At 35.7% G+C, this 12915-nt stretch overlaps 1 protein-coding gene across 4 annotated transcripts in view; it reads right to left on the bottom strand.

Moving 5' to 3' along the window:
• Positions 1-12915, bottom strand: part of LOC110452087 (myb-like protein A) — an 89087-nt gene that overhangs the window by 43398 nt on the left and 32774 nt on the right. For 2 of the 4 annotated variants that reach the window (XM_021500370.1, XM_021500373.1), the window contains exon 1: positions 3688-3979. The exons of 1 other annotated variant lie outside the window; for it this stretch is intronic. In XM_021500370.1, the coding sequence (XP_021356045.1) occupies positions 3688-3813 (126 nt within the window). In that variant the 5' untranslated portion in view covers positions 3814-3979. Of the gene's footprint in view, positions 1-3687; positions 3980-12553; positions 12723-12915 lie in introns of those variants that run through there. One more of the 4 variants, XM_021500376.1, reaches the window with a different exon arrangement.

Here is a 12915-nt window from a genome sequence, read left to right as displayed (position 1 = left end):
ATCAGAATGACTCGACATATTTCATTACAATTTTGTTATGATGATTTCTCTACCACATTATTTGCATTTTAGGATACAGGAAATATGAAGGACTGATTTTATGGTGTCAGCCCACAATTGGAAATAAGGAACAGTATTGCTCTTCCATTATATGGACAATACTGAAAAGTTGTCTTTTCACCCCTTATATCTAGAAAAAACTTAATTGTCCAAAACCAACCTATAAAGTAACCCTCAGTTAGGAAAAAACAAACTGCAGGTTCACTGTATTACACTTCATGACTGTATGCAGTGACTAATGAAAGGCTGCCTGTAGTTGCTATACTTGTAAAACATTGTTACTTCAGTGTCTCTCTTGGTACATATATTCTGTCTACCTTAAAGCCTGTGTCTTGTAAAATCTAATTGCAGTTCATAGACTTAAATGAATGAGACACTGAGACTGTATGAGTTATCCCAGCGTGTATAGTATATAATCTCCGGACTTGTTCCCCGGGGTCAGCCAGTTCTCTTGTCAACAGACTTGACGTTCCATTACTTTAACAGGCAGGTATATCTTTATGTACCTCCCTGTGTAGCATTCCTGGTCTTACTGGTGTCACTAAAACAACCCCCATCTATTACCAAGGTCACACAAGGTCATCCAGGAAAACAATAACAGCTGATATACATCACCATACATTTCACTTTCATCTGATACAGATGAGAAACAAGCAGGTTTCATGTGGTCCACCCAAATTTTCTCAGCAGGTATCATAACAAAATAAACTTTTCATTTAAGTAATAATAATTATTATAATAATAACTCGAGGTTCTTATATACCGCTTTATCACAACCTATTGCAACCAGCCAATATCTTTCTCAACTCCCTTGGGAGCATACAGCCAGTGCTGCCATTTCGGCATTAACAGCTAGCATTCAACAATTCTAGCACTGCCCAACTACGTTCTCATATACAGCTGAGTAGACTGGAATAAGCGGAGTAAAAGTATCTTGCACTAGACTACCGTGCCTCCAATATGTTGAAACACTTTCTTCAGGTTGGTAAATATGAATATTATACAGGCTCATATGGCATATATATATATATAAAGTACCAGTAACATGTTCACACATGGCGTTTGAGGAGAAGTACGATAAGCACTATGCAATCTTCATCAGACAAATGACCTGCCATTTATCTGATGAAGGTGACAGAGCAGAGGTATACACAGGTTAGTAAAAAGGAGCATGCACTACCCAGCTCAGGTATTGCTTTACCATGTTACAGTCACATATAAACATACTGGTCATGTTATATTAAGCTATATACAGTACAGTGAGTAGTATGTCCCTTACTTGAAAACATATTCTTGAATCAACCTTTATCTATCCTTAATAATTTTTCAATCAAAACTGGATCACATTGACCTACATTTACGATGAAATTACAGGTCAGAGAGGCTTTCGGCGGACAAAACAGACCTCTAAGACAGGTATCAAGTGAAAGTCTAGGTCATACTGACCTTAATCTTTTCATGAAATCAATATTATTTTACAATGCAAACTAGATCATGCTGACCTATATTTACAATGAAATTTAGGTCATGACTCTCATTGACCTATATCTTTCAATGAAATCAGTAGATTTTTACAATTAGATATATAAGTCACAATGAAATTAACCCAGAATAAAGAAACCTGTATCACAGTGACCTGCATTTACAATGAGATCTAGATCACAATGACCTATATCTTAATCACAATGCACTGAGACTCTGAGGTCACCCCAATAAAACTCTACACTAGTGATGTATAAAGAACTATAATCATAATAATATTTTCAATTGACAATTGTAATAGAAAAGTGGATTTGTCTTCCAAAGAAAGTTAAATTGATCTGAATAATATTCTATATAACTTACCTGATAGACATATAGTATAGATTTTCCACAGGTGAAACTGTACAAGATGGAGGTATATAACCTGTGGCCTTCCTCCTCCTCGGCCCTCGATCAGTAAAGTGATTCCCCCCTGCACAGACCTGGTATAAACACCAAACACTCCCTACACTATGTATACCAGTCACAATACCACACTACCCTCACTGCTCATATATAGCTATGTTTACAATTCTCAAATGTCAAATTACAGAATTTCAAAAATGCTAACCTGTAAACTATACGGTTAAATTCTTCTAATTACTGAACATTTATCAAACTCTCACATTTTTTGGTGCAAACTCTGAATGTTTCATGGGGAACATTTTCTAAGGCTATAGCTATATATACATACAGCAGCAAAGGTAGGAGAGGAGAAACATATTTATTCTATTACAATTATGAGCTTTCAAGTCTTGCAGTAGAAAACTTTTATCTTTTAGCTACATGTAGCTATCAGTAATGATGGCCTCCCATCAATCTAATAAGGTAAAGGGGTAGGAAAGGAGGAAGGTAACTAGGAGGAAACTAAGTAAAAAAGAAGGGGGGAGAAAAGTACCAATTTTTTAAAAAAATTTTTAACAGAAGAAGGGAAGTGAGAGAAAAGTACCATTTTTTTTTTACAGAAGATGGGAGGAAGAGAAAAAAGTAAAACCATGGAAGGCTACAGCTAGATGACAGGGGTAGTCAAGAGGGGAAGGGGACAGGAATGGACAGGATGGTCAACGAGTCAGAAAGGGGCGTTGTGTAGCACTTGTGAAGGATTAGGGTCAGTATATGGGATGTGAGTTTACAGGGAGAGAAATGGATTGAAGTGAAAGAGAATTAAGGGGAGATAATGTAAGGGAAAAGATGGAACAGATAGGGAGTAAAATGAAAGGGGTCATCCAAAGGTCAAAAATAAGGATGGAAGTCGAGAGAAGGAAGGAAAGGATAAGGGAACGTTTATGTTGTTTCTGTCGGGGAATAATGATATCTCACCCACTTTTAAATGCCTTCACTATTTAATTGTAAATACATAGGGTGAGGGGAGAGGGAATGAGGTCCACGTAGGGAGCTTTTGAGTTACTTAATATTTCAAGTTGGGAGGAGTAGGACAAATTGAAGAAGAGGACCATGTAGAAAACAGAGCTATAATTACTAATATTTGAAGGAACTTGCTGGAAGGAGTAGAACTATGGGAATAATAAGACAAATTGAGGAGGAGGAGGACAATATTAATACATAGGTCGTGGGAAGATGTCAAAACTGAGCTGTAGCTACTAGGAGGAGGAGGAGGAGGGAGAGGGAGACTGGGAAATGTTAACTGTAATCCTATACTTTACACAAGAGGTGTTCTTACATGGAGTTGCAACATATGCTCAAAAAGTTTTTAAGAAATAAAAGGAGGTTGAGAAACTCATTAATTTCAACCAAGAACATGTATATATCTGAAATCACATGAAGTTTGAAAGCAGCTAGTTTCATCTAGACAAGTATACACATTCAAACCCCACCAAATGGCCACCCGTTGTGAATAACTTACAACACCCTGCAATGATACCAAATTTACTCAACCATTCCTTTTCAAACTTTTATTAAATTTTAAAGGTCAGAATGTGCATGACATGGTATAAATCTGTAAAATAACGAGTATACGTGATACTAAACACGTACTTACAGACCATAATAACACATAGCAGAAGTTCTGGTACAGACGTAAGTATGTTAGTAAACAAATCTCCCGACCAGCTTCCCGCCAACCATTGAATGGTACCCAGCACTTACCACCGAGATCCTGTACGATTCCTGGCTGAGAATTGACAGTTCCCAGACCTTACACACCAAAACAGTGTAGAATTGTTGGATGTCGGAATAAATACAGTCCTGTGTTAGACTAGTGTAACCTGTCATACAAATCCTGTGTCTGTGGTGTGATCCACCTGTTCTGTACACACACAGGCCATGTGTAGGAGACGCTCCACATGTTTATAACTAAGGACATGTATTACACACACCATGTGTAGGTTTATAACTAGGGACACACACCGCACTTTTAGCCCTACATAAGACAGACCCATGTTAACCCTACTTCCATACATACATATAGACCCGACCGTGGCATTTACTACAAATGTAAAATACAGAGGCCAATCTGTGGTATACCATTGATGTAAAGTGGTAGTTTAGGACACATTCTGCCAGGCAATGTTATAAAACATATGTACACACTGATTTTCAGGTCAGCTTCTAATCAACGCCAGTGTCTGTACAATATTAAATATGGTTATTATGCCTGATTCCTAGTAAATATCACCATGGCAAGCTTGTAAGACATGTAAAGTGCACAGAAAACTAGAACACTTCAAATGAATTGAAAATGGCCGTTTTTAATCAAAACGACATGTTCATATAAAAACTTTATCTTTTAAAGGTTTTGTCCAATGTACTTAAAAGTCTTAGACGGGGTAAGAGAAACGCCACAGAGATTACAAACCCTTGGGACTGTAAACACTCCAACATTTATACTATAACCTGGTCTATCGTCTATCTCACATGATTCACTGATCAAACAACCTGTCTTATCTGACAACCTGTCTGATCTGACAACCTGTCTTTTCTGTCTGTCCTGTTTGTTAGGAAAGGATCCATTTGGAATACTTTTCCTGTCTAACACAATTCACATCACATAATCCATGTTTGTGGTTTAGGAAGGGATTCTCTACAGATATCATTGTATACTTTTTTATCTGACAAGTCTGTCCCAACAACCTGTGTAATCTGACAACTTGTGTAATCTGACTTTTCTTTCATTTCTTGTCTGTTACGACGGGAATTTCTACAATATACATTTCCAATCTAACACAAAGCATGTCAAACAGTCTGTGTTTTCATAAAACCTGTTTTTTTCTGACAACCTGTCTATTCTATCAGTCAGTGTCTGTGAGTTTGGGATTTCCTAGATAGCATGCTATACTTTTCCTAATTGATGCAATTCACATCAAACCATTAGTATTCATAAAATTTGTCTTACCTGACAACCTGCCCTGTCTAAGTGTGAAAGTGTCCGTTAGGGAGGTTATCTACAGAGAGTCACACATTGATATATATCTGACAACCTGCCCTGTCTAAGTATGAAAGCGTCAGTTAGGAAGGTTATCTACTAAGAGTCACACATTGATAGATCAGAGATTGTTCTGTCCTGAATTTGACAACATATGTCAACTCTGACCTGTCGATGTAAATGGAAACCCTGTCTTAAAAGACACCCTGTCAAAATTGACAGCTTGTATTGGATAAGATAGATTTCTGTTCCCCTAATACACTGAACCTGTTCACAGATACCATATCTACAGGACGTTTTCAGTTTATGAAGTGGTCCCTTATTGCAGATGGTCTCTTAACCCATTCACCCCTCAAGTCACATTTTAACTTTACCGAATCAAAGACTGGGCAAGTCCAGTTTAAATATGTAGGGGTGAATGAGCTAATACAAATCCTGTTAACATTGAAATATTTTCAAAGGGGAGGTAACCAGTTACTTAAAGTGATATTTTAACCTAGATTGTCTCTTATTCCAGGTGGTGGTCTTTCAAGCAGGTTTGACAATTTGTAGATTTTACTCTTTCCAATTTGTCAACAATTACTCAACATGCAAGTCCTACATAACCTGTCTTTAAGGATAACCTGTCTTATCAGGACAGAGTTTTCCTTCATTCACTATATTACAGAACTGTCCTGGGTAAGAAATTCAATCTTACACCCCACTTCATATGTGCTACTTTACAACAGGACATCAATAACATGACATCGAAACATCGGGAACATTCTGATACCACGATTCAGAAATTATGCAGCCATTTTGTGGTTTCTGAACTAATTCTGGTGATTGAAATAAGAGAAAGATACATTTTCGTGCCCAGTGGTGTAAAATAAGGAACTTTCACCCAAAGAATTTTCGAATTGCCTTCGAAAAGCCCTCGATCGGATGAAATGTCCCTTTCCTACACCCGAGAGCATGATAGAGTCATAACTCATTCACCCATGGAATTTCATAATGAACTATCCCATCCTTTGAATTGGAAGAGTTCAAATGTGTCTTTAGGGGTGAATTAACTTACAGATCTAGAGTTTCATATCCTGCACATGTTACATACTGAACAAATGTTTTATATTCATAAATGATAGAATTTAAACAAATTAAAAATATTAAAAAATCATCTTTATTCATGTATCATGGTGAATGTTAATTCTAAATTTAGATATTTATTTTTAACATCCAAGTGAGTAGTTCTAGTAGGCTATGAGGCCTGACAGGTCAATTGAAAAAACTTCAAAGACGACAAGTTCTCATATACACTAAATAGAAAGTTACCTGTATTTATTTCATCCTGAAACACTTCAGACCCAGTAAAGTACATATATACAAGCTTACCTAACTTAGGTGTTCAGGAGTTGTTGATGTTTTGTAGACACAAGTAATGCCTATGTCAGCAAAATATCTGTGAATATTTACTGCAACTGTGAGTAATAATTCACACATGACGACATGAACAACTTGATGTACATGTATTCAATTCCACTCTTCTTTCAGGCCTTTTTCTCTTAGTGTTAATAAGTTTTGCGATACTCACATGTCAAACTGGGATCTTTTCAAATCATTAAAATCATTTGAATGTCAATGAACCTTTAAAACTTAATCTGCTGACAAGAATAATTTAACAATTATTTAATCTGGTGACTTTTGGACTCTTTGAAAATGGGGGTAGGTGATTAGTGGATTAAATTATAGGTAAATTTAATGCTTTGTTAAGTTACCTTAATGCTTTAATCTGTTTACAGGTCATTCTACTACAGTATAATTATAGGACGTGAGATTTTCTTTCAAATCTACATAAGAAAAAATGTTTTGAAGAGATCCGTCACTAACTGTAAAAGATTAAAAACCCGGTAGTGAAGTTGTCATTAAGTTTCTCCCAGGTTTATAATTAAGTGGGTGAAAAAAGCAGAATAATATTTCATTCATCATTTAACAAATTTTTAAAATTCTTCTAACACACATTGTGGCACCTATTTGTATGGGAATATACAGATCCTTCGTGAGCAGATTTGATTTCCATATTGAACAGAATAAATGGCTAGGTTCCCTTCAGTCATAATGATCTAGAATAGCTTAATTCATTCACCCCTGAAGACACATTTGAACTCTTCCAATTCAAAGGTTGGAATAGTTCTTTATGAAATTTCAGGGGTGAATGAGTTAAGGACCCCTGTCCCTCTGCACTCTGGTTTTTCCTACACACAGTAACCTCCCCTTAACTTTCATTTAGATATATTAATTATTTCACCACTGTAGACCCTAATGGACTCATCCATATCAGTGCATGGTAGAGTCTACTAAAGTTACATATGGGTGAAAGGGTAATACTGTAGCACAGTTTAGCCATGACATGTTGAACAGGTAGTACACTTGGTTAGAGCGATAGTGTAATCAAGCTGTATATTCAAGCTGACAAGGCTTCATCAGCTGGCCTCAAAGATCAGAATGTTGCATGTTCCTGATCAGCAGATGAACATGTAAATCATCAGTACGGGCAACAATAACAGTGTAATAATTCGGAGTGAGATCCACAGAGCATGTTCTAACAAAGACGCTGTCATGTACCTATACGTCAGGATAAATATAAAGTATGTTGAATGCCAGAAAGTTGATTTACATCAGGGTCGTCTTATTCTGTCACAAGGCCTGTCTCGCAAAAATGTGGCACAGCATGTCCCTGTCAAAATTTTGCGATAAAAATTATGTTCTTGGCTGGTCATAGACATGAGGTAGTGTCAGTGTGTCTATGGTGATAAAAACAATGTATCGTCCAGTTTTAATTATCATGGCATGTCTCAGATTCAAATTTATTGACAGAATAAGGTCAACCAGTTTTATCTCTCTACAACAGAAAGCAATCAATGCGTGTCTCAGAGTCAAATTTATTGACTGAATAAGGTCACCAAAATATCTGGACTGTCCGATCCAAACTTATTAATCAAAATAATACTCACACAAAATATATCTAATATGTCTTCTATACAATCTTATTTGACTAAATAAGGTCAATTCAGATATCTGGTATCTTAGAATCAAATTTATGATTTTAGCATGAAAAAATACCAATAACATATATTTGTGTTAGTGATGACACTCAACATTATATCGAAGGGATTGGAAAGAATAGATTCTGGAAATACATCTTTTTACACAACTTTTATAGATTTTTCGGGGAAGAATTCTATGAAATCTCTTTCTGATCTTATTCTAACAATATTTTATATTTTTCAAGAAAAAGTTCTTTTCAAATCTCTCTCTGGTCTTATTTTTACAACATTTTAGATTTTTCAGGAAAAATTCTTTCAAATCTCTTTCTGGTCTTATTTTAACAACATTTCAGAAACGACCTATAGCCTAGTTGGACGACATCCTTGACAGTGGGATAATGTAATGAATTATTTACGACTGATAACGGCTCAGGCCGGCTAAGTGTCTGAGGACCCATAACTATATCACTGGGTAATTAATACGGGTATTTCATTATTATAATACACTGTAGACTTCAAGAAATATGAGGTATTCATTGCTTTATAATAATTAATAGGAAAACAATCAACACTCCGGGAGTGTTGTACCGAGGTGTAGCGCGTGTGTATGTATAGTCTAGCTAGCTCTGTTTGACTGATAACCTTATCTGTGAAATACTTAAGGTCTTTGTTGTGGGTAGAATGACACTTTGATGACTCAAAGTAAACTGTCAGTGTTTGTACAGGTACAACTTACAGAGACAAAGATAAATACAGGTACAACTTACGGAGACAAAGATAAATACAGCCGTACTAATAACAAAATCAAAATTCTACAAAAAAAATCCACAATTAGAACAGTTACAACAATTTTAGCTTATTTTTTGTATTTCATGCTAATTGTTTTGATGGCAAGGTACACTAATCTAATAAACACTGTAACAGGTTAAGCAGTTGTTCAGCAGATGTATTCTTGTTTACTTAAGGTATCTATACATACTGACTATTCACATTGAAGATATGGATTCCTGTCTCACAAGAATATTGATTTAAAAATTCTTTTTGTTATAATTCCCAGTCGTTGTAGTAGTGGTGTTTTTTTAAAATATCGATGTAGACTTACTTTAAGAAGTTGCTCAGGTACAAAGGAATGATTCGATTAGAAATAATTCATACCAAAGCAATTATACAGATCAAAGAGATTACAAATTAAAGTTCAGTCAACGTCAGTAAATCAACCTACCTACTTGTTTGTCATCCATTTGTCCCCCCCCCCCCCCAACAAATGCGCCTTTCGTTCAAGCTAAGATAAAACATGTATAAAGCTTTATGTATGAACATGTTCTTCTAGTCAAGGAGTTAATATACTTTGTGACCCTTTGTTTGCGACATATTTTTGTTATGATGTTCAATTTACTCTAGTTTTAATCTTGACAAGAGTTCTATCTAACTGAGCTTAACCTGGTCTCTGACGACCAACCCAGTCCAATTCTCTTTCAACAAAGTCTTACAAGACTCTATACCACCTTCTGACGGTATATTTAGTAGAGGGTCAAATGTGACAGGAGTGGAAAAATGCAACGGCCAGACCAGGACATCAGGATTCAAATCCAGGACCTAAGGACACTATAGACAGGTCCTTAAATCATTTCAGTTTAATCCAGTCACCCCTAAAGTCATATTCGAACCTTACAAAATCTAAGAAAGAGCAAGTCCAGTTTGAAAATGTAGGGGTGAATGGGTAAAGCTGGTTGCCGGAGATTGATCAAGTCCAGTTCCACTACATTTGTAACATGACCTTAATATCTTGTATCAAAAATCACGACCTTACAGTTAATCAGTTATTAAACCAAACATTTTCAGTTTAATGGATGACCACAGTATCAAAGCTGACCTATGTCAGTACAGAAGACAGTGTATAATTAGTCATAGGTCAACACTCTTTAGGTTATTAATCATAGGCGACCACTCTGTATGTATATAATTAATTATATCCTAGTAGAACACCTGGGACATGTCCATAGACTGACCAGTCACATGATCAGTTATCTGACCCATGGCGTGTGTGTTAAGGTCTCTGTATTAACTCATTCACCCCTGAAAACACATTTGAACTCTTCCTACTCAAAGATTGGAATAGTTCATAATGAAATTTCAGGGGTGAATGAGTTAATATAAATATATCCCACCTGGTCTTAAGCCTATCAAAACCAGAATTTCTATCTGCTTACATTGTACCTAATGTATTGGATCTGGAGTATTAGTTCCTAATGCACTACCTTAAGAAACAAACGATAATGTCTTCTGCTATATAAACAGTCCCTAATGTACTAAGAGGAAGACCAGTGAAAAAAACCTCTTTGCTTGTGTCGATGTAGTGATCATAGACACTGCATGTGCCCAAAGCTTACAGATCAAGATTCCACAAAATATTGGTCAATCAATTCACCTGTATGTTCATTAGAAAGGCATTAAACAAGCAGATGGGCTTAATATTTATTAATTTTGAGGTCTGGACATGTAATATAAAGTAGTATATCTACTGGAATAATATAAAGTATTGCATCTACTGGACAGGTAATATAAAGCATCATGTTTACTGGACAGGTAATATAAAGTATTATATCTACTGGACAGGTAATATAAAAAGTATTATGTCTACTGGACAGGTAATATAAAGCATCATTTTTATTGGACAGGTGATATAAAGTATTATATCTACTGGACAGGTAATATAAAGCATCATGTTTACTGGACAGGTAATATAAAGTATTATATCTACTGGACAGGTAATATAAAGTACCCTGTCCAATAGACACGTAACCTAGAGATCATATTAACTGGACATGATACTCTAATATTAAAATTGTAAACTTGGGCAAGTCTGTGTCAAGGACGACAGATGGCCCTGGTAAGGATTGGTGGAGATGTGACAGAGAACAGGACGTAAGGATCATAAACCACACTGTATACGGGACTATATTTATATACAATCTTAAACAACTGTCTCATGGGCTACACACAATACATCATATCTTATAAAACATATGGTACTTCACCTTGCAATGGAGTGTTTTCTTTTGCCAAAGTACACAATAATAATTACTGTACTGAATGTGAGACTTTGTAAAATAAGTGAGGCTAGATTTTTCAGAAAAATAATTGGATCATCTCTGTAAAACAATCTGAATTCAAATAATCTCCTTCTACTGGGTCAAAAATAATGTATTCAATGTACAGTTGAACCTTATGAAATAAAGGAAAAGATTTTCAAATGAAGAGAATATTTGAGGTAATATACAGCTATGACACTCAAAATGACTGACAAGTTTGGTTTAAAACACTTCAGTCCATAAATACCAAACTGGATTGTGTTTGGTAAATGTCATTGAGCCGAAATAAAACATGTCTGTGTTATCTTCATACACCTTATCTGACCATTTCAGTCCATTTCAGTCCGGCAGTCAAATATCACTGGACAAAATTCACATTCCTGAGATTTCCCTTAAGGATGTATGGTACTACCTAATATATTATACCTGATATTTGTGTTTGATTAATCTCCCTTCAAAACTTTTGAACAACACGCCCTACTTCTAAGAAATACCTGAGTACAATCAATACTTAAGCAAGACCAAATGGTCACTCAAAAAAGAATCATTTCACCTGTATATCTGTATGGAGCTCTCATGGAAAGGAGGTTGTGTCGTCACACTAATGTAGCATACATCCTTAACAGAAATACTGACAGACACACAGGCTATCATGAAATATTTTATATTAATTGACAAGGAATTTGCCAGCACCTTAAACATTTTTTACAATGTTTGACATGAATTTAATCAACAGAAAAATGAAGAAAAAAGTTAATGGGTTTTTGACAGACTTCAATCGTCATACAAGGTATGCAGTCTAGTTATAAAAATTGGGTGGTATCTAAAACCTAGATTTTATGTTTTACACGTTTCAAAATACAGGTGCTTTTATGATAATTAGGACAGGTGTGTTGGTGCATTATCATCATACCTGTAATTACACTCCGACACGAGATCTTAACCAATTGCTGACATTTAATACAGGCTCCTGACAAAGTCGTGTCCAATTTGGGTCGAATCATTCCTACCCTGTCGGCAACTGGTGTACCAGAGACTTTTTATAGATTATGTTATGTAAATTAGGTGTCACACCTTAACTAACAATTTAGGTCACATAGGTAACAACAAAGAAGTCATGCTAGTTTCCTGAAAAAAATAGGTTCAATGCTTCTACATACAATCTTACAATCGGCTCCTTTCTACTGCTGTCTTCAAATATAAATATATACAGACAAATATTAAAATCTATTTTGAGCTACTGCTGAAATTCAAGATGTCTCATTTCTTTGTTGACAAAGATTGTTACATAATGTATACCAGTAATCTATAAATATCGAATGACACACACACAGTAACAGTGTGGAACCAAGTAACTGTACGAAAATCTGTAAACCAGCCAATATATCGGACATGTTTATGCAAAACAGATGTTTGGTTGACAAAGTTCTAAAACTCCAAACATATACAGGTAAAGCATTTTATAAAAGTGTTACCTGTGATTCTGAAAATTCCATTTAGTTGGCAAAACTCTGGGACCAGACACAAAGACGTAACATCTTGTGAAGGTGTCACCACTGACTGTTAGAATTCCGTTCATTTATAGAAAGTTTCTGTCCCTGTGCCATAATGGGAACACTTTTAGCACCTCCGTCCTATCCTTCTCACCTGCCTGTTTCATCACAGGTACTAAATTGTAATCAATGCTGTCCATTGTACAGGTGTAAATAACTTACCTTTAAACCCTGCTCCTGATAAAGATGATCTGTAAACTATCCCTCCAGGTAAACGCTCAACAACAACAGAAATGCCAGGTGAAAATCCTAATCTCGTTAGGTAAATATAAACACTCAAAGCA

The sequence above is a fragment of the Mizuhopecten yessoensis genome, unplaced genomic scaffold, assembly GCF_002113885.1.
Source record: "Mizuhopecten yessoensis strain PY_sf001 unplaced genomic scaffold, ASM211388v2 scaffold6383, whole genome shotgun sequence".
Classification (NCBI taxonomy): domain Eukaryota; kingdom Metazoa; phylum Mollusca; class Bivalvia; order Pectinida; family Pectinidae; genus Mizuhopecten; species Mizuhopecten yessoensis.
Note: the sequence above shows the minus strand (reverse complement) of the source record. Positions and strands in the feature narration are given on the sequence as shown.